Source organism: Mastomys coucha, unplaced genomic scaffold (assembly GCF_008632895.1).
Source record: "Mastomys coucha isolate ucsf_1 unplaced genomic scaffold, UCSF_Mcou_1 pScaffold21, whole genome shotgun sequence".
Classification (NCBI taxonomy): Eukaryota; Metazoa; Chordata; class Mammalia; order Rodentia; family Muridae; genus Mastomys; species Mastomys coucha.
Genome location: NW_022196904.1, coordinates 58,358,679 through 58,381,885, shown reverse-complemented (window position 1 = coordinate 58,381,885; position 23,207 = coordinate 58,358,679). Strand labels below are relative to the sequence as shown.

Sequence of the window (23,207 nt, the reverse complement as noted above, 5' to 3'; positions counted from 1 at the left end):
AACACTGAGTCTGCAAAGGGTAGAGATGCCTAATCAGACTAAGAATTCCAACTCTTACACTGGCACCCTTCCTGCATTTTTGTTGTGTTCAAGACACTAATCCTTGGCAGCACCTAAGAACTTGAACTTTTAATTTATTTGACTGCTCCTACACCAAGGTTGTCCAAAGCAGAGCATTTCTTCAGATAACGGAAATATTTTCTCTCTTATTCAAGGAGAAACACACATCCCTATCCCTACACAAAACACTTACTTTCCTTGTTTATCTCCCCCTCCCCCATGATCCCCATGTTTTGCTAGAGATCAGGTGGCAGGCACCACACCCTCTAGGTTACATCACTGCGCCACACCACGACTTCTGAGAAAACCCTTGCTCTTCGTTCTGTGACTGCACTTGAGTATACAGATGTACAGGCTTCTGGACACAGGAGAGGAAGCCAGAGGATGACACTAGGCATCCTCCTGTTACTCTCCACCTCACTGTCTTGAAACAGGCTTTCTCACAGAGCCTGAAGTTCCTCATGGTTCAGGTCAGGCAAGCTGACTAGCAAGCTCTTGGGATGAGTCTGTCTCAGCTCACCACCTGGGGCTACACGTGGGTGCAGCTATGCTCAGCCATGCTGAGGATTCAAACCTGAGGCCTCATGATTGCTGAGCAAGTGCACTTAGCAAAGGAGTCATCTCTCCAACTCCCGTGATCCTATCTGAAGCTGGGATTTGGGAGGAGAAGGATGTTTTCCTGAAGCTTCTCTGCTCCCAATGGATGGGGTGAGCAACTCTGTTTCTGGCTGTACCAGGGGAAGAACTAGGCCAGAGCTGGTGTGAGAAAACCTGGAGGTTGTAAAGAAACCTCATCCAGACACACTAGCAAGGACAAGCCTTTCCTGGATCTTTTCACATCACTCTTTCTAAGGGAACTGATTGTTTAATTGATACATTTATAAAATTTCAAAGCATTAACTCAGAGCTACTCCAGAGCCATAGTAAATGTATGAAGGGGCCAGCAAAGGCACAGGCAGTCTGGAGAGAAGCTGTGCGTACATGCAGTAAGCACCAGCTCTACTCTCTGCTGAGAAAGCCACGGTTGCTTTAAAACCCAGCTTGTGAAGCATTTATGTGCAGAAGGCACAACCCCTATCAATACTCCAAATCCTGCAAGCTGGTCAATAAACAAACACTGTAAGCTAATCAATGTACGAGCTCTGCAAGCTGAATATCTTTGTAATAAAATGAACTGCTTATGCTTTGCAATTCTTTCTGCTTCTCTGTTTGAAAAGGAGATGGCTTGGGTGTCAGCTGGTCAAGTGCTTGCTGTACAAGATGAGGTTCCATGCCCAGAACCCACGTACCATGTGCGTGAAATCTCAGTGCTTGGAAGGTGGACACAGGGACATCTCTGAGGCTTGGCAGCCAGTTAGTCTACAAACTGGTGAGTCCCAAGTTCATTGAGAAGACATTCTCAAAAAATAAGATGGAGAAAAAAGACACCCTGTGTTACCTTGAACCTCCAGAGGAGGTGTGCACAAATGTACACATGCATACAAACTCACACACACACACACACACACACACACACACACACACACACACACACACACACCCCAGAGAACAGTAGGCTAAGGCAGGTTAAGTGTCAGATAAATCACGATTTCCTTGGGAGTTAAGCACCACAGGCAGACGACTACTGTCACTCCCGCATGAAAGGTTCCCTGAGAATACCTTTGACTGCTAACTCAGTGGCCTAGCTTAGACTCATGTGGTGGTTTGAATGAGAAATGTCGCCCAGGGGATCACATATTTGAATGAAGGGCCCCAGGTGTTTGTGCCACACGGGGAGGCTGTGGAACCTTTGGAAGGTGCAGCCTTGCTGGAGGACGTGCACCAGGAGTGGGCTTTGGGAGTTCAGGCCCTCACCTAATTTCCTGTCTCATGTTTGCAGTTTGAGATGTGAACTCTAACCTTTTGTCTCACATGACTATTGCCAAGCCTCTCCCACTGTTACAGATGCTCCCCATTATAAGCTCCTCCTTCCCTATGTCATTTTGGTCATGATGTCTTATCACAGCAACAAAAAGTACCTACTACAGTATGCAACCCTTGATGACTGTACCTTAAGAATGAAGACACCCGCCGGGCGGTGGTGGCGCACGCCTTTAATCCCAGCACTTGGGAGGCAGAGGCAGGTGGATCTCCGAGTTCGAGGCCAGCCTGGTCTACAAAGTGAGTTCCAGGACAGCCAGGGCTATAGAGGGAAACCCTGTCTCGAAAAACCAAAAAAAAAAAAAAAAAAAAAAAAAAAAAAAAAAAAAAAATGAAGACACCCATTTTCCAAATTGGCAGTATCCTGTGGCTGGCCAAATTACAACTCCACACAGGACTTAAGAGAGTAGGAAGGCAGGTGACCATACAGGCAGTAGGAGCAAGCCCAGAGTTCCTCCTTCATTCTGCTTAACAACGAAGGGCTCTTATTTGGGTATGTAACCAAAGTAAAAGTAGACTGTTCGGGGTTGTGAGCTGGCTGAGCCAGTAGGGGTAAAGGCAGCTGCTGCCAGGCATGAAGAGCTGAGTTTGAGTCCCAGGCCCCACATGATGGAAGGAGAGACTGACTCCTACAAATTGTCTACACACACGCGCACACACACGAATACTATTAAATTACAGAAAGATGCAGCACACTGTAATTCTGTGAAAGGAGAATAGAGTGCTTACCCTTCTAGCTGCTCCTCTCCTAAGATGAGACGCAGGTTCTTCAGGAAGGACAGGGAGACCAAGGCATGAGAATGGCGGATCTTCACATAGCCAGTCACCACCTCGATGAGCCCCATGAAGTTCTCCAATTCTGAGGCAATGTTATCTAGGGAAAAAGGAGTCCGTGTCACTGAGTCTTCCTCTGGTCAGGTGGCACACTCTACTCGGATTCATACACAATGGTGTGGATACAAATGGGAAGCAGGTCTTGTTTGGGGGATCGCAGTGAGAAGGCTGGCGCAGGACCAACCGTCCTTGTCAAACACACACAGTCTCCACTTTCCACAAGCCACACTGGAACAAGGCCTTTGAGGTGGGAAAGCAGACTTCTAGGAGGCTGGCTGCTGCAGTTGCCAAGCTGATTAACAGAACGTGAAATCAGAAATGCCAGGCTGCTAATTAGCCCCAGCTGACGAACGGAGGAAATGTCTTTTAAATATGCTCTGTGACAGGCAGTCCTGGCTCCACAGTGCCATGGCAGGACCAAGCAAACCTGTCCCAGCCTTAGTAAGGATGGCCTTTGCTGGATCTGTAAGTTCCATATATAAAGACTCCACCTAGGGCTGAAGGAAAACACTTCCAATATTATAGCAATGATGGTTGCAGGTAGCTGACTTATCTTTTTCCACTATTGAGACAGGGTTTCATGTATCCTAGGCTGACAATGAGACTGAACTCCTGATCTTCCTGCTTCCCCTCCCCAATCACCTGCAGGTAGCTAGCTTTCTTTCTTTCTCTCTTTCTTTCTTTCTTTCTTTCTTTCTTTTAAAAATCACTTCTGCATTTCTAAATTTGCTACTCTGCTCACTATTACTTCTGTAACCAGAAAAGTTGGTAGGAAAAGTTGCTAATGCAACAGGACCCAGAAACAGTGAATTTTCTTTTATCGTGCTTACCCACCATTCATATAGTAAATAAGAAACATAAACTTCAGTTCGGCTCATGACAAAATTCTCAGACTATAATAAATTAGGTGACGTCCACTGAATGAGATTTTACTGTATCTGATTTCTGAAAGTTGATTTGGTGAAAGATTCTCCTTTGGTTTAATATAAAGAAGAGGACAAAGCCTTAAACTAACTCTGGACCTCGCAGAGTCCCTTCACTTGCAATATAAATACAGACAGTGCTCCTTGTATGTAATGGCTACAGGGAATTCAACCTGGAAAAAAAGAGTGGCTGCGGCTAATCCTGTGTTTTGTTCCCCAAGAACTGAATCTAAAAAGCCCTTGTGTGCAAAGCAAGTGCTCTGGCTGTCCTGAACTCACATTCAGAGATCTGCCTGCCACTAGCTCAGAAGTGCTGGGATGAAAGGTGTGCGTCACCACACCCAGTAAGTAGTACTTCTTCATGGGCTGAATTTCCCAGTCACATTTATCTCCCATGACAGGAAGATATAAAACAGTAAGGTTTATGAATTTTAAAAGGCATGTCCTAGGGATGAATAAATTCAAAGAAAATTAATAAATCTGGTATGAGCTAAAGTACAATTTGGTTAGTATCATGAGGGTCAGCGGTCTTGTGTGGGGAACAAGGTCCTCTCCATGGTGGAAGAATAGGGAATGAGTAATAAAAGCTAAGGACTTATAAAACAAACAAACAAAGAAACAAACAAATGCAAAACTCCAAACCTACAAAGAAACCACTACTACCAAGACAAAAAACAAAACCACCCCCCCAAATAAAAACAAAGCACAAATAAGCAAACAAATCCCCAAACCAAAAACCACCTTGTTTCTACCCCTTAAGAATATAATTCACTTATTTAACAAATACTTTGGGGAAAGCAATTCACTATAAATAAACAGGATGCTTTTTCTCTGAAATAAAGAAAAACTTTCTTTTCCTAAAGGCTTACCAGTAAAGATTAAAATAACAGCCTTCTGCCTTTAGTATTCTACCTCGTGAAACTACTAGTAGCCACACCTAGAGGTCCCAGGAGCAGGAACTAGGGGACTTTCTCTGTTAGTCAAAGACTAGAGAGGAGAAGGTGGCAGGGCTCTGCCGCCACTGACGGCACTGGAGATGCTGTCTATGAAAGCAATTCTGAAGTGAAGTACCCAGAGCGCTGTCTACACCAAGTGAAGGGGAGTCTGCAGGCTCAGACCACAGCTCGAGGTCTGGACAGCACATCTTTCTGGCTCTCAGAAGTAAGCCAGGAGATCACTCATTACGACTTCCTAAAAATAAAGTTAGTAAATCCTTCCTTTGCTTAGTAACCCAAACTCTCTGTGCTTGCAGAAGTGTGGACCCTGCGGCAGCTAGCATGAGCCAGCTCATGGGTCTGAGCCATCAGGTTTATGTGTGTCAGAACAGTCTTTCCTGCGTAAGATGTGACTTAAAGAAAGATGAGGGCTCATCCTCTTTACAGGAACATATTCTGGGCTGATGGCTCAAACACCGACTGCCTTTTGATCTGGATTTTATGTTTCAGAGGAAGCAGGAGAGACATCACCCACGAGGATTACTTACACTCCATGCTGTTTTCCTAAGCCTGTATCCTGGTCGTGACTAAAGGGACAGAGCCAGGAAGAGCTTCAATGCAAGTAATCCAAGCGATCCAGCCACTGGTCTGGTGAGGTAGGATACTTACTGCCTCGCCTGATGTTAATAAGCAGATTGCCCTTCAAGATGGTGCATCCTTGGAGCATTTGAGCAGAAGTAACCGAATCGATGGTTTTCGTTTTCTTTTCTTCATCGCCGCAGACTTTGGGGCAGGGGCCTTCACAGGGGATACAGTACATGCTGGTGAAGATAAAGAGTGGACCCAAAACACAGAAGTGAGTTTATCAAACCACCACCACCACCATCAACAGCAACAACAACAACAAACAAAGAAAACAAAACGGAAAAGTAAGGAGGCGTTTTGTTTGCTTTTACAACAGTCTTTCAAGAAAGAACCATGCTGAAACATCCAAGTGGTCACGCAGTATAATCTCCTACCCAGGGCAAGCCATCCAAGCTGCAACCATACAGAGGGAACACATACTGCAGAGGAGGAAAGCATGTTGCTTGTTTGTAGACAAAACACACTTTCCATGCAAGAAGCATGTGGGTATCATAGGCTTGTGACTGGGGAGCCAGCTGGTCTACCTGGGAGACACAGACTCACAGGCATTCTGGGTCTCTGGAAAAGTAGAGCTGCTCTGATGAGACCCTTTGCCTGCATGCCAGAGGAGGCTGGGAAAGCTGGCAGCAGTCGGGAAGGGACAGCCGTGTCTTCGCTACTAAGAGGAGTCTAATTCCCAAAGCCCAGGGAGGGATTCCAACAGGCACCTGGCACAGTGCGGGTCCATTATTTTCTTGCTAAAGCATAAGTGAATTTATATCTCAACAGTGCTTTGTAGAAACCTGTATATTGATCCAAATGTTGTTTTGCTACACATACAGTAAAAGCCAGGAAGTTCCTTAGCTCTGTAAAGAGGTCCTGGTCTAAATGCTCCCCTCAGTGCCACACGCAACCAGAAACCAGAAGCACTAGCGTGCTTCTTGCTCACTGACCATTATTTAGGAATCGGCAGAGAAAATGCTAAGCCTGGGGCTACATCTTCTGAGACCTTAGCTGTATACAGAATCAGGGCCAAGAAGATGGGTCGATTTCTGAATGAGAAAAATGACCCAATCTTCTGGGGTGTGTGGAATAGTGCTGTTATTCAAAGTACTGCTCTTAAATGAATCTGAGAAACCTCATGAAGAGAAAGAAAATCAGGGTAAAAGTATAGTTGGTTTTACTAAATTCTTCCATCCTTTCCCAAAATACTATATATAGTTTATTTTGTTTTAATACTTTAATAGTTCTCTGTTATCTTCCTCTTTCCTATTAGGGGAGTGGAGCTGAGCTTTTCACAGGCTCCCATGGGAAGCGGACCTAGCCAGTCAAAGTGAGGGACATTTGGCTTTCTATAATACCGCATGCAACACACGCCTGTGGTGTTGGAATGAGAATGGCCCCACACACCAATGCATTTGAATACTCAGTTCCTAGCTGTCAGAACTGTTTGGGAAGGATTAGGAGGTGTGCCACCAGGGTAGGCTGTAGGGCTTCAAAAGACTCCCAGGTCTGCTGAGCTCCCAGGTACTTCCTTCACACCACCATCTTGGATCCTACCCTTTGAAGCCATAAGCCAAATTAGACATTCTGTTGTATAAGTAGCTAAGGTCAGCAATGCCTGCCTTCTGGGGCTGGGAGCAGCAAGGGATAGCTAGCATTCTATCACAGCAATAGAAAAGAGACTATGACAGTTCTCATTTCTAGCCTGGAGAGGGGTTTCCTTCTGAACGTTCTTTGTGCTGCTGTGTTTGTGTTTTTCTGACTTAACTACACACCGCATAAAACCAAGCTCTAGAAAAGAAACAAACAAAGACATACTTTGGAATAACTACAGTCTCATACACAGAGCTGCAAGGACAGCACAGAGCACTCATGCACGCTTCACCTAACACTCCCAAATGCTGCTAGAGCCAAGGTAAGGACACATCGACCTGGCACGTGTGTGGGGTTCTGGGCATTTCTCCCTGTCTCTATAGATCTCCAAGTTCCCCACTGCAATCAGATCCAGGACAACTTCAATAGCACAAAGTCCTCCTGTGTGTTGCCCGTTTGTAGCTGCCCTCTAACCTGCCCCAGAACTCACTATCCGTAACTCCTGGTAACTGCTAAAGTGTCTTCTACTGCCACTCTGGGAACGTTACATAAATGCAGTCATATAGCATATGGCTTCTGAGGTTGATGTACTTCCCAGTGCACAGTATCCTTGAAGTTAACCCTTCCTTTTCATCTCCTGATATTCTGTGGGTGGGCCTGCTTTACTACTTCCTATACCAGGACATCTGAGTTGTCCTCACTTCCTGGTATTACAAACAAAGAGACTACAGACAAGTATGTGAAGTAAATGTTCAGGGTCAACATGACTACACTTGTTCCTTCCCCTTTTTTTTAATCAAACAGAAAAACCTGGAACCACCTTCCCCTTTGTTAAAATGTCTAGGAATCATTTAGCAATTGAAAACATTTTTTTTTTTTTAAATTGAAAACATTTCTGTAAGGACATGTTCTGATTATATATTTATAGTTTAAGTTTCTTAAAATTCACTCTCGTATAGACAAGTGCATAAACAGTATTTAAAAAATACTTCCCAGTAAGTGCTAAATAGGCTTCCAAGGCTGAGAAAGACAGCTATTATTTCTTGATACTGTTTTACTTTAAAATGGAAAAGACTGCTAGAATGGGCAGGGAGCAGTGGCCCAGTGCTTTAAGACCACACTGCAGGGAAGGAGACCCAACTCCTATGAATACATAGCATCCATACTGTGTGTTACAAGACAGCTGAACACCTCCAAGTAGGGAGAGGAAATGAACTTGCAGGTCAAATACGATATAGTAAGTTCGATGACCAGCTCTCCCGCTCAGCAGCTAGCTATCCCTTGCTGATCCCAGCCCCAGAAGGCAGGCACTGTCTAGACTGTGGCTGAGCATCTACATACTGCCACACACTGGTCTCTGGCTCAAGATGTAGACTAGTGCAGCCCTTTTCTATCCTAAAACTGTGATGATTTAGATGCAGAGTGCCTTCAAAGGCCCATCTTGTAATAGCTTAGTCAACAGCTTAACAAGGCAGTCTACTGGGAGGTCTGCCTGTCCTTGGCACATGCTAAAAGCAATGGACCCAAGAGCTAAAACCAATCTCAACTGATTACCTTAAGTATTTTGTTACAGTAACAAAGAGTTGACTAACAGAGGCTGTCAATACACGAGTAAAAAATGGCAGACTTATTTTTAGTAGACTGTATTATACAATTCTGAGTCATTGTAGTCCCTGGCTTACTTAATCATTTTAAAATATTTAATCTTTTCCTTTTTACTGTGATAATGGTACAGAAATTAAACAGGTAGGGATTTACTTTCCATCTGCGCATTATGAAAGAAAATTTAATCTTTGGTTTGATCCAGCAGTCAGCTTACAGTTAGAGACATCTCCAAATACTACAGCAGAAATGGAATCTTCTTTTTTGAAGATGTGTTGAAAAGTGACTAGCGAAACTATACATTTTGTACTTACACAATTGTTAGCAATGCTGGAGAGTGGACCTAGGGTCTTCTATGTGCCAGAGATTGGATCTAGGACCTCCTATAAGCTGGGGTCTGGATCCAGGGCCTCCCTAAGCTGGAGACTGGATTCCACAGGTTGGAGACTGGTTCAAGGGCATCTCACAGTTAAGCGTGAGCAACATTCAGAACCTCCTAGTTAGATTTTGAGAGGTTCAGAAATGTGTATGTGTGTACAGCACAGGAGACAGGGAATGTATTACAACAGAACCTTCTCCCAAAGTCCTCTGCTCTGTTCAGGGGAGGAGACAGCAGCCCCAGACCTCTGATTGTCCTGTGTTTCCAGAGTTATAAAATCCTGTCTTCAAGAACATCGCCCATGATAAGTTTGTGGAAGTACTGCTTGTTCAGTCAGAAACAACTCTGCTTCCACAGTGACGCCTCAGAGTCCAGGAAGGAAAACCAGAGGCTGTAAAGATGGTGGAAGGCTTAGAGAAAAGAGGTTCTGGCAGAAAACATGGCTGATAGGACTACTAGTTCATGCCCATAACCCAGGCTTGCAATGAAAAGTGAGAGATCTGTTTCCAGGCCTCATGAGTGCTGGTGAGGGTTGTCTTCACTCCCTCTTGGACAGCCAAAGCTTTCACTGGCCTAGAGTAGCAAGCTGGAAAGGAGTATCTGTAGTTACAGTCTCCACTGCTCACGCTTCAGTTCTGCAGATGCATGGGGAGCAAGGGTATGGGGGCACCTGGCCAGCGAGCTAATTTTTACTCTTTAGTGCTAGCAAGGTACTCTCAAAGTTAAAAACAAACAAACAAACAAACAAAAACAACCAAGCTGAAACAGACCCACCACTCCAAGATTCTCATTAAAACAAGCTCAGCCATTGCCCTCTGACAGACCCATCTGGATGAACCCCTGGATAGTCCTACATTTAGGGGATACGCAGCAGAGAACCCTCTTGGGTCTGGGGACAAAAGCCACTGACCTCTGGGTGCTGTTGCGGATGAAGCCCGAGGGACACTCCTGCATGCACTCGCCGTCATGGATGACGAAGCCATCCGAGTCACTGCTCTCGGCGTTGGGGATGTTGGCACAGAAATCGCGGTCCACACAGCGCCAGCCCTCGAACCTGTAGGTGCCAGGCGGGCAGGCAGGCACACACACACCTTTGTAGTAGTAGTGTCTGCAGGCCACACAGGTTGTGTTGTCGTCGGGCGTGTGGCAGCTGCCCAGGCACTCCGGGTGGCAGCACTCGTTGTTCTCGGTGCAGGCTCGCTTCCCACACACACTTGGGCACACTGTGGGAACAGAGGGAGAGAGGGTGGTGAAGATGAAGGGCTATGCAGATGACCCAGTGCCGCTGCCACCAGCATGTTGTACAGGAGATAAGCCAGGAAAACAGACCTCCTATCGTCTGTGAATTCCACTTGGGTAAAGACACAACCCAACCTAAGTCCATTCTCTCCTTTAGACTCCTGGTTAGCTATGGGATGAGCCATTAACATCTAACACCCGTGACCTATTTAATCATCTGTAAAATGGGATGGCCACACCCATTAAAAGGGAGCCCATGGCACAGGTGAACAGAGAGAAATACAGCTGATATGGGCCACTAGGACTATACAAGGCACTGCGTTCTTCAGCCTTCCTTTTGTATGAGAATTTCCATTCTAAGACCCCAGTGGATGCCTGAACCACACACAGAACACTGGCCTGGGCACACCCTGTCTCCCTCATACACACACGGTGAAGAGAGGAGGCATGACAATTACAGTGGTTTGAAGGAGAATGTCCTTCAATGCTCATGGATGTGAGCAATGGGCCTGTGTTGGTAGTGGTCTGTTTGGGAAGGTTACAGTGCCTTTAGCAGGGAACATCCTGCTAGAGGAATCCTTTTGCTGGGGGTAGAGTTTGAGGTTTTACAGCCTGGCCCCACTTCTCTATTTCCTATGTGTGGGTGGAAAGCGATCACTTTGTGTTTCCTGCCTGACAAGACTGAAGCCTTGCCTCTCCACCCCTCAAGGACTCTGTCCCCTCTGGAACTGTATGCCAAGATAAACCTCTATCTCTGGCTCCACTTTCTATCAAGGTATTTTATCACAGCAACAGGAAGTTACTAAATACAACACGAGTTGTTCTGACTGGTCAAAACCTCTAGGTTACAGCAAACTCTAAGCACACCCTTTACAAAGCACTGCGTGACTGTGGCCTCTCTCTTCTCAAACTCCAGAAAAAGAAATCTAGGTTATGGAGGGGCTACTCTTTGCCGTGGGCACAGAAGTAATTATGGACTCTAAAGAGGAACAAGCTGCAATTGAAGCACCCAGTGCTTACAGAAGGTCTTTGGTGATGGCCAGGCCTGCAACTTCTCTTTGCAACACAACCTTCAGATCACAAGCAAGCTGTTGGATAGAATGGTACAGGATGGTAGCACACAGGGTTTCTGTACTCAGGGACCACCTACTGTAAAGCCTTGTTAAGTTAAAGGCCAGGGTCAGAAATCACAGATCTAAAATTCACACCCCAAACAGGTACTCTGCTATACACTTCTACAAATATGTCACAATGAACTCACACTATGGCCTATGATCCTTACTTGTGAACAATGTATAAATAAAATAAATAAATAAACAAATCTGGTTAACATTACATGTGTCCTATCAGGGGAGAGGGGTTGTTTGGAAATATAACACAACTATATAAATATGTATATTTTAACTGTGGTGTACCAATGAGTCACGATTCCATGTTTTATTATAAAAAATACACACTAAAACCAAAACTAAACCAAATGAGTCCAGTAACCACAGATAACATAATGAACACACAAGTCCATCTGCGCCCCCCGCCCCCAAACAGCCGAGTTGCCAACCCTTCATGATGTGGTCTTTCTGGGATTCTTCCTGTATATGGCTGTATGACTACACATACTTGAATGTAAACACCATACTGCTGAGAAAGCATTGGATAGACTTGACCATGGATACTGCTACCATACCGCAGTCTCGTTCCATCTCACCATTACAGCCCATGTCCCAGCATCAATTGCGCCCTCTGTGCCCACACATTACTGTTCCATGAGTGCAACCATCTTTGTGGGCACCTCGGCATGCCATTAGGATCGGTTTTCAGAACTGACTGCACTGAGTCAGTATGTCCTTTGGAGTCTTACACTAGTCTGTCTACATAGCTGTTAAGTCACATCCAAGAATTCCTGTGTCACTGCACTTAAGAACAGATGCCAGAATGTCAACACTTAAATCAGTAGCATCACCCAGTAACGAAACTGGAGTTCTCATGACACTGCCAAGGCGAAGTAATCTTGCATTTTACTCTAAAGTCATCCCTCCGCAGAAACATCGGGGCATTTCTCCTCCCTGGGTAGGTCCCTGTGTAGGAGTTAGGGGTCACCACAGCATGAGGAACTGTATTAAAGGGTCACAGCATGAGGAAGGTTGAGAACCACTGCTCTAGACTAACACTGATGCTGCTGACCTTTGAACTTCTTCAGGTGAAGAGAAACCAACTTTTATCTGTGCAACTGAACTATCCACACAGAAGACCCACCTTCAGAGCCACACACAAGAGGAGGAGAAAAGCCTTCTCAGCTGGTTTATGACATTCATTTATTATAACTAGCTCCTGGCTGTTTTTGGACATCTATTCTAGCTCAGGAACAAACAGAAGTTAATTATCTCTGGTCACACCTAAAAAGAAAAAGCTGCAGGAGCCCCTAATGTCAGAATACAGACACTGTCTACCATGGCAATTACCTTGAAGACGGTAAAATGGAGTTCACTGATTTAACAGCCTACCATGATTTTAGCTTCACAAACTACCACTGAATCTTTCACTCAAAGACTTCAAAATATGGCATAGTTGAAGATGATATAGTTTGATGACTTAATTAAACATATGTATTACACAGATTATGTCAAGGTTTGGGGTCTGAACAAGCACTGAAGTTGTTTGTGCTAATTTTGTTTTTTAATCTGTCAATGACAGAAGCCAACAATCCATGCTGCATTTACTTATGCCCCCAATATTTACTGGATGTATGCTGCACCTGTGTGCCAGGCAACTGGACATCCTGTACAACTGTACAGTGCCAGTCTCTGACCTCAAGGAAAGGATACCACACCAGGGAAGTGGAAGGACCAGGCACATGGTGTGCCTAGTACCGTGGGTGACTGGAAAGGTCTCCAGAGACGGTGAGATCGGCACTGAAAATGGAAGGAGGATTAGGAGGAGCATTAGGACCACCCCTCAAAGAAGACCTCATATGTAAATACTAGCTGGGATGTTGCTGAGAACAAAATGGACCAGCTCAGGGAGGTACCACAGGCACACAATTGACAGACAGCAGGGAATCACTCAAGGCTTTAGGCAGGCTTTAGGTTCTCCCACTAGAAAGGCCATCATGCTGTATAGCGAAGGCATGGTAACCAGAGTGGGCAGAAGGACAGAAGAATGGCCAGAGGAATCTGCTGCCAGCTATGCTGTCCATCTATGGCTTATACAAAATCCATAAAGTTCAACGTAACTAACTAAAGGCTCCCTGGTGCAGCCATCCCAGCCATCCGCCAGCAGCATGCTCTGTGATTAGTGAGGAAAACTGATTAGGTATCTCACTGTTATCAGCAGTGATTATTAATGGGGACCAAATGCCAACTTTGGAGCCCTTTACTTACTAACATAGGAAAGAAAATGACACATCACAATAGATAATAAAGTCAAATAGCTATATAGTAGTAAAAGCCCTTACCACATAAAAACGGGAAATAACCCTGTACATTTTCTTGAATCAGTTACCCCCAAATGTAAATGCTACATTTTCCCAGGATGAGAAAGAGAAATAGAAATATTCAACAAAGGGTTTGTTAAATTTGAGCCATGTTGAGCCCTGTTGCAGGCCTGGGATGGGAACCTCTTCCCAACCAAGAACAGTAAAGTTAAAACATTGTCTTTACGGAGAGAACTATTCTTTTTAGGCAGATACCAGATCAATGAGCCCCTTAAAGTTTAGTGATGCCAACTGTGAACAAATGCACATCTGATATTCTGGGGTGGGGGGTGATAGAGAAGGGGTATACAAAGAGAAAGAGAGAAGATGGAGGAAGGCCGACTTGCTTGTAGGGGACTGACTCCAGAGATCTGTGTGGCTACAGAAGGAAAGCGGTGTTCCTCTCTCTCCAGCACAGAAGATTCCAGGAGGCAGCAGGAGAACGCAGGGTAGTCTGGGATTTGAGAGTTCTGGAGCCAGCTTCAGAAGCCTGCTGTAAATTTTGTCTCATCTCGATGTATATAAATATTATTAGTGTTCAGGACTATTAAGGGATTTCTTGAAAAGCCCCGGGCAGTGCGTCTTGCCAGCAGATGGATGGCTGCTCTCCATGAGTGCCAAAACTTAAAATTTAGTGCTGTAACCAAATTTCCAATTACAGCACTATGGGGGAAAAAAAGGGACCTTTCCCCAGCTCCTGAGGAGAGGCATACGGGCATGGTTAAAGGGCAGTTCAACCTTAAAAAGAGGAAACGGAAGCCGTGAACTAACACATGGAGGAAAGCAAACTGATTTTGCCCACGAGACTGTTCTATTCCTCGACATTAACCAGGGAAGACAATAAAAACAAAGCCTTATTGAAATAGAAAAGCTACAACACGTCCCGTGTCAACCACCAGAAAGGCAGGTCCAGGGTCAGCATGCATATGGAGGCCACACATTTTAAAACCCCATTTCTTTAGGAGAGACAAACGAGCCTCGCACATCAGCTTAGCTCTTCCTCCCCAGGGTCCTTGCATTCATTAAATTCTTTCTAATTTCTCTTTAGCCTGTGATTGCTTTTGTCAGTGAATTCTTTCATGATCGGAGGCTCCGAGAGGCTATATCTTCAGAGCACACGATGCTGAAGTTCTTGGCTATGGGAGCCTCCACTTTTCACGAGGAAAGAGGGGTCCCTTGGCCCCACAAGCTTGTACCAAAAATTTAGTTTTAACCCAGATAACTGCTGAGGGATAGAACTTAAGTCAGTGGATGTTCAAACAAGCTAAAGTTTCTGAGTCAAACATGGAAAGAATAAGAGGTAACGAGAACACAGAACAGAAGGATGGAAGCATCAGAGGAGAAAGTGGAAAACATTGGTGGGAACGTAGAGGCTAGTGAGGTAAGGGGGAGCTAACAGGTGCTCTGGGTGACTGTCAGAGCCCATGGGGAGTAAGGCTGTGAGCATCGTATTCAACTGCAGTCCAAACTTTAGTACAGAGTTAAAAAGCCATTTGGTCTCAGCCTGCAAGTTTCTCTGACAAGAATCCTCATATTCTTTGGAACCCCGCAGCTAGGATTTCCATGGGGTTCCCCAGTTTGAAACTGAGCCAACAAGACCTGTCTGCACACTCTAGCGGCCTAGCTCCAAAGGAGTCTTTCTCACTTCCTTAACCCAACCAAGCAACCAAGGAGAGTGTGGATAAGCCTTGAATAGACTTGTGGCTGATCTTGGGAGCATCCTGCCCAGTACTTAAACATGCAGAAGCTTCTTCCATCCTTCCTCTCCTCTTGCTGTTCTTCTTCTCTCATAGGCTTAGTTGGGAATCAATTTGGCCCCTTCCAAGGCAAGAGGACATGTAATACTTAGGATTGTAGCGATAACAGTATATTTGTTGGTAAAGATTTATATATTTTATGTGTGAGTGTTTCACCTGCATGTGTGTATGTGTACCACTTTTACGTATGGTACCCAGAGGTTAGAAGAGGATGTCAGATTTCTGGGGAACTGGAGTTACAGACAGTTGTAAAACAATTACATTTGTGCTGGGAACCTAACCTGGGTCCCCTGTAAGAGCAACACATGTGGATAACCACTGAGTAACCTCTCCGGTTTCCTGATCATGTACTTGTAGACTTTGCAGGCACAACCATGGTACCAGAGGCCCAAGGGCAGAGTATAACCAAGGCTGGCCATGCCTTTTGCTTTGTCCTCAAGTTAACCATCAAGGAAGCTGCTCAGGATGCTCGCATGCCTGCTGCCTTTCAGGGAAGGCAGAGATGGGCCAGAGAACTCAGGACTCCTCGTAGTCTGGATGGAAGTTCCAGGTTTCAAAGAATGAGTATCTCTATTGGCAGGAACTGTGCCTGACTGAAGAGAAGGAGCAGATGACCCATGGAGGGAGCAGGAGAACTGCCCAGCTGGGGTCTGTGCTGTGTCCACCTTACAAGCACCACAATGCTCTCAGTTTATTAAACAGTCTTCAGTGTGCCCTTCTATTATCTCTCTTCACATACTTTTCCCAACTCGGATCTCCTGAAACAAAGGTATTGCTAAGACTTTACTGTACCTCTGAAACAAAAACTACATGTTGCAATTTGGCTACTGTCATTATGGTTGTAAGACAGAAAATCTAACTAAACTTCCTATGCTGGAGGTAAGGCTTTTGGGAGGGAATTAGGATTGGATGGAGTCACTAGAGTGGGATATCACTGTGGTAGTAGTGCCTTATACCTTATATAGAAGAGATAGAGACGGACAGACAGACAGAGCGAGCAGGCAAGCTCAGCAAGTGATACCTTGGCCATGCCATAGTGCAATAGTAAGGTCATTCATTAGAGGCTGACACTACATTCTTGGACTTCTCACTCTCCAGAACTACGAAGAGAAGTAGTTTCTTTATAAGGTAACCAGCACCAGGTAAGACAAGCATATATCATAAGGAATGAATGGTGAGTGTTGCTTCTTGGGCTCAGAGAGCCACTGGGTTGCATCCTACCAAAGTCTGTGGCACGGTGGAAAAGGATTAACTCACAAAGTCAAACTAAATAGTGCTACACACACGCACACACACCCGAGGGGGAGGGAGCGAGGGTGGGAGAAACAGAGAGTAAGAAAGAGGAGGAAGGAGAATGTTTTTTTCAAAAAGAAGACCAGAACCTAACATGCTTATGGTCTTTGCAACGTCAAAAGGAGGACACCACTGCCTCACTGCTGAGCAAGCATGCAGAGTTGAAAACAATGTCTAAGCAAGTCTGCCTGGAAGACAGTAGTCACTACACAGCCCGTTATACAGCAAAGGCAAGTTCACGTGGCAACCAGTGTTTTAAAAGCCCAGGTAGAAAATTCACATTGGTAAAAGTATTCTCTGCCTAATGCCTAATGCCAAAAACCAAACCAAACCACACCACACCAAACCAATCTGAACCAAACCAAAACACCTCCTTTTGTGGAGGGGCAGTAGGCAGATCCAGGAGATGTCCTTTTAAGCCAGAATCCAAAGCTATTTCAGTTTCTGTTTCAACAGAAAGGCTGTAACGGACCGAGGACTTCCACAGGAGAAAAGCGGCCCTTGAGCAGACCACTCCTGGAGCACAGCAAGCTGGATGGCGAGAGGACAGGACCACGTGGTGTTCTGACCTGTCTGCACACTAGGCATGAGAGCTTCTAACTTATCCAGCACCTGATGCTGTAAGTCATTCTCTCCTTGTTGACTTTCCGAGGATTTTCAACTGTTGTGGGTTGGCTTGTTTCCAAAGATGAAGAGCCCTGAACTTGGGAAGTTTCTCCATTCTTGGGGGGTATATAAAGGGTTAAAAGTCATGCACTGTTTCTCCCCATGGCCCCCCTTTGGCTTTGCTCTCTGCTTTCCACACCTTCAAAGTTGCAGGGCTGCCCTGCAGGCAGCATGGTCCAGTCATAGATGGCCAGAGTCACAGGCAGGTCCCCATCTCAATTCCAAATACATCTACAAAGTCCCTAGACAGTCTTTCGAGCAGCGCTACGGAAGCCTTTGCAGGCAGGGTCCCTCAATGGTCAGCCAGCACTGATCTGGTTTCCCAGGTGACCTTCCTGCAGGACTGACTCCCCAGTGCTTCATGAAGGTCTGGCACATGGGGGCGCAGGGCTGCTCTCTCTGACATGCTTGCAACCCTATTCCAACAGCACAGGATCATTTGAACAGTGAGGAATATGCTGAGACTAGAAGATCAACTGTGGTCTGCCATGGCTAGGGCACCTTGCTCAGACTCAAATCGGAAAAGTAAGGACATGTCCATACTCAGTGGACTCATTCTGAGCCTCTAATCACTGAAATTTCCCAGGTCATCTTTTCCATAATAGCTATTTGAGTCTCTCTTATAGAAATCCAATTTATACCACAAAGGCAAAATACAAGGCTACTTATTAATATGAAGTTAAGGTTCAGTGTTATTTCCCATATGCCCGATGACCCTTTAAGCGTGTTATTTATATACATTATTTAATCCTACTAACAATCACAAAGGGTAAGCATCCTTCACTTAGAGATGGCCAAACTGGAGACATCGTTGAGATTAAAGAACTCACGCAAGGGGATCAGGCTGCTCTGCCATATGCTGAGCATCACACTCAGTCCCCAGTGGATGGCAGCAGCCTCTCCACACATCTTCCCACAGTGGTGTGGTACTGCTGCCCTGGCACCCTTTTCTCCTCTCTGAGGTATATCCCTCAGTATAAAGGACAAATCAAAGGTAACACACACACACACACTGAAGAGCCCTGCCCCCTGTATACAAGTAATACTAAAGAAATAATATGTATCAACTCAGTTTCCTCTTTTTATTGAGTTGTAGCCAATGGAAGATTCATGGACATTTCTCTGTCACAAATTTAAAAGACTAGATTTATTTATTTTCAAAGACAGGGTTTTTCTGTATAGCCTTGTTTGTTTTGGAACTCGATCCACAGACCAGGCTGGCCTTGAACTTAGGGATTCACCTGCCTCTTTCTCCAGAGTGTTATGATTAAAGATGTGGGCCACAAGGGTAGATCTTGTTGGTGTCTCTAAGGGCCACTGTAAAGTTGCACACTAACAGAGAAGCGCCTTTCCTGAAAGATGCATAGTGACCATGGCTTTTCTGATAGGAAATGACTGTGACATCAGGGAACCAGACCAACAAGACCCAAAAGACTACAGACCCCTCTCAGCTCTGTCCAAATGAGTCTACTGAATGCAGTACGTAAGCTTAGGTTTCCAAAATCCCAGAGACAATATTCTGAGAGGTGATCACGGCATCCTGCCAGGAGACTTGTTAGGTCACAGCTCATGCCTCTCTCAGGAGCTGCTCCTTACCAAGCTTATAAACACACTCTAACAGCACAGAAGCATTCTCTTTGCTATACAATTCAGTAAGACTGAAACTTTATTGTGGAAGAAAATTTGAGTCACGGCTAGTGAGATGGCTCAGTGGGTAAACGCAGCAACCACCCTTTTGATGGCCTGTTCAATCACTGGAATTCACATGGTGGAGGGACAGAGTCAATTTCTACAAAGGGTTCTCTGGCTGCCAAATACATGCTATAGCATATGTAGGAATCTCCTCCCTCAATACAATTTCTAAGTTAGGGAACAGTTCGGTGTGTCCTCCTCTTGGGAGAGCACAGTTTGAAGGCCCAGAGAAAATAACTGAGTAGCATCACACAGTCCAGGACAGAAGGTAAGCCACAGAGTTCAGCTACTGAAGCATCTGCGAACATTTCATTAATGAGCAAAAGAAACAATCGCCTACTGACAATGCCCACGGGATCATTGAAGCCTCGGGAACCAAGCAGTGCTGGGCAGAAAATAGGAAAACAAACACTGCTAAAGGGGTAACAAAGAAGCCAGCGCAGGGAAGTTATAAATAGCATCATTATAACTAGAAAGCTGGGTGGAAAGAGTGAGGATCGAGGTGCAGCTGACCCAAAGGTGGGGAGCAGAAAATTTCAATAAATAACAAAGGCCAACAGAGCAGAGAGGGCTCTGCCCACTGTGGGCTAAGAGTTTCCTTTCTTCTTCCTGCACATTTTGTAATATCAGCTTCACACACACACTTAAAAGTAGAAAGTCTGGTGGTTTTGAGTGTCTTCATAGAGTTGTGCAAATACTGCCACAATCGATGTTAGAATATTTTCATCATCCCAAAGAAAAAAACCCATACATAGCTAAGCTCCCCCCAGCTCTGGGGAGTGAATAATCTTACTCGTCTCCACTTCTCTACTCAACTGCCTGCCAGGAGCATTTTACTTAGTGGAATCAAACAAAGGGTGTTCTCCTGTGACCACTGTCTTCCATTTAAAACAATGCTTTCAAGATTCACCCTTGGCATAGCGTCTACTAGCCCTTCTGGCTTTGGACTGTCCTGATTCTCACTGTGGGAAAGCCAGTCTTTCTATTACTGTGGAGCGATAACAACATAGGTACGTGGGAGTAGAAATACTGGAAACATTGACAAACTTGGAAAGGAGACGTCCAGGCAAGGTGGTGAGAAGGGTCTGTTTGCACCCCAGACTCTGTATTTTTAGCTAACTCTATCCACACTAACTTGGGCCATACTTTGATAGGTAGGGCTGTCACAGTGGGCATAATCTACAGAGGATGGTCACCTACAGTGTGGACTGCGTCTCCCCTCCGCTCAGCGTGCTACCTGCGCCACCTACGCCACTTACAGAAAATCAAATGCACAGACACGGGTGCTTGAGCTCTGTAGAAGTGCCTGACAAGCCGATGCTGAAGCTGCAACACTGAAGGGCCTGCTCAGATGGGGAGAGTGAAGAGGGAGGGCAGGAGAGGCAATGGAAAAGATGGCGATGGAGGGTAGACCTCAACCATAGAGTCCTTATACCAGCATTATGTTGGTCTTAGAGACTATACTCTAAAACGCTATTTTCAACCTATTTCAGAACCTACATACACATTTGAAAAATGCAGGCAGATTTTAATATAGGGAAGAAAATAAGCTGGGCAGTGGAGGCACATGCCTTTAATCCCAGCACTTGGGAGGCAGAGGCAGGTGGATTTCTGAGTTCGAGGCCAGCCTGGTCTACAGAGTGAGTTCCAGGACAGCCAGGGCTACACAGAGAAACCCTATCTTAGGAAAACAACAACAAAACCAAAAAACAAACAAACAAAAAAATGAACAAAGAGAGCAGGTACTGGGGTCAGGACAGACAGGGCTGCTTCACGGCCGCAGAATCTCCGTCTCACAAAGCTCATACTGCATACACAGTTAGTTTGTTAGTTTGTCCTCAAGAGTCCTGACAAAGGAAAAAAAAAGCAAGAAGTTCCTGCAGAGTGCTGATTCCCCTGCAGCCCTTCTCTGCAGGCTTGAGCACATAAAGATCACTTGTGACTGCCTGTCACAGATGCTCAAATGGACAGGATGAGGGGAAAAATACCCTTCACACACTTAAAAATTACTCTAAGTTATTTTAAATTTGGAACTGTTTGTATATTCCTTATAAGTTTATGAAACTCACACGGTCGCTCCATGACTAACTAAAGCGGAATTGAGAGAGTATTCTCTATTTATAACTTCTCTGCTTGTTCGTGCGTCCAGCCCTATTTCCATTCTCTGGTACTGTACGCAGAGTTATGTGAAGCAATGTGGGCTCTGAAATGCTGCTCACTTCCTAACAAGGCAGGCCTGTGTTCTATAGGGGCAAATCAGTGGGAGAGGGGTGGGGGGGTTGTAATGACTTCGTGAAGGCCAGGCGCAGAGGGGAGGCCTCAAGCACCCATCATTGCTTAGGCACCTCTTTTGCTGTTGTTTTTGTTTGTTTGCTTGCTTTATTTTATTTATTTTTAACATTATTATTATTATTATTAATTTTATTTTATTTTTTGTAACCCTGGCTGCCTTGGGGTTCCCTTTGTAGGACAGGCTATCCTCAAATTCACAGAGCTCCACTTGCCTCTACCTACCAAGTGTTGGGACTAAAGGTGTGCACTGTCGATACCGCCTCCATCCGGCTAGACTGCACCAGGTGTTTGAGTCTATTTTGGGACAACTGTATACCTAACTGGTGATGGTGGAGGGATCTGTACCAATGGCGTGAATTCATCACTACACACATCCCCAGGTCAGTGCCTTATACCTGTGCGCCTGTCCATGGGTTCTCTTCCACTTAATTTTAGTGGAATTGTGTGACCAAAGAGTGCAAGGTTCTAATAGTTCATGCAAAAGCCCCTCTCCATACACAAATGTTTATATCAAGATAACTGAAATGACTGACCAGTGTCACCCATGGGACACCTAGTACTCAGAGCAGAGCACATGAGGCCTAGGATTAAGTTCTGTTATGAAAAGTAAGACCATTCACAGAGAGAGAGAGTAATAAAATGATAAAGAACCTGAGCGTATAGACTACCAATGGAATCCAGACGGTTACGTGTACATGGACACGCACCCCCTGTTCACAGCTGCTCCCATAAACAGGAAGAACAGCTGCTGTAAGGCTGCCTAGCCACAGTTTGGGGAAAAAAAAAATCTCCCGGAATCTTCTCTAAAACAGTGCTTCTGGTGGCTGTAGTTATCTGGTTTCATGATGCCCCAAGAGAAGCAACTCCCAATACAAGGGAGGACAAAGCAGTCCAAATCCACTCTTCTGTTCTGGGAAGGAGCAGAAGGGGTTACAGGTACCTCACACCTCAATCCTGTGACTAACTGTGATGCTGGTTCATTTTTACTGCATAGCTTTCTCTTTTCCTGTTTATATCACCTCTTAATGTCTCCAGATTTATTTGTTTCTAGAATCTTATATGAGATTAGGCATCTTTAAACTCCATTACAGCTACCTCATATGTCCACATGTGAAATAAATTACCACTAAAAACATATCTGAGTAACACATCTAAGGCAACTCAGTCACTGTGCAAACACCATGAAGTTTACATGAACCAGGAGGACTGTGACATCTTTCTAGCCACAACCTGAACAGGATCACTGGCAGAACTGAACCTCCAGGACGCACAGCTGCATTTAAATCAGGTACAGCTTTTAAAGAAACATGCACTTGTTAAATACAGCACAGACATGAACAGCCGGCCAAAGTGACCTTCCTAATGCTGCAACCCTCTAATACAGTTCCTCATGTTGTGTTGACTCCCCCAACCATAACATTATTTCATTTTGCTTCTGTAATGGACTGCAATGTGAATATCTGATATGTGGCCACAAAGGGGTCTCTTGATCCACAAGTTGAGAACCTCTGTTTTAGAGTATGTATTAGACTAAATCAACACAGTGCACTTTTTTGTTACCCAACCTGCATGCTCGCTCCATTTCCTGGAGTTAATTTTTTTTATTTTTAATACTGGGCTGGAAATATGACTTAGGTAAGATGCTTGTCTAGCATTCAATTCCCAGGACCATTCCTATTAAGATACTTTTACTACCATGTAGCAATCATTAAAAAAAAAAAAAAAAGTTCAGCTCGACCTTTAAGTTATCCAAGAAGGTAGAAAAGCATTGTCCCCGATAATCATACATCTTGAAAAAGACTACCACTAGCATAAATACATGGAATATTCATATGTAGTCTATCTCATTGTTCAAAAGTACCTAGAACAAGACCATGCAGTACAATCTTTAGAATCAACCCCCCTCTCTCTCCCTCATCCCCCCCC

The 23,207-nt window shown here is 45.0% G+C and overlaps 1 protein-coding gene across 2 annotated transcripts in view; it reads right to left on the bottom strand.

Moving 5' to 3' along the window:
* The window catches only part of Igf1r (insulin like growth factor 1 receptor), a 282,230-nt gene that overhangs the window by 56,663 nt on the left and 202,360 nt on the right, over positions 1–23,207 (bottom strand). For both annotated transcript variants that reach the window (XM_031386969.1, XM_031386970.1), the window contains exons 3-5: positions 9,784–10,096; positions 5,342–5,493; positions 2,710–2,854 (exon numbers count right to left, since the gene is read on the bottom strand). In XM_031386969.1, the coding sequence (XP_031242829.1) occupies positions 2,710–2,854; positions 5,342–5,493; positions 9,784–10,096 (610 nt within the window). The remainder of the gene's footprint in view (positions 1–2,709; positions 2,855–5,341; positions 5,494–9,783; positions 10,097–23,207) is intronic.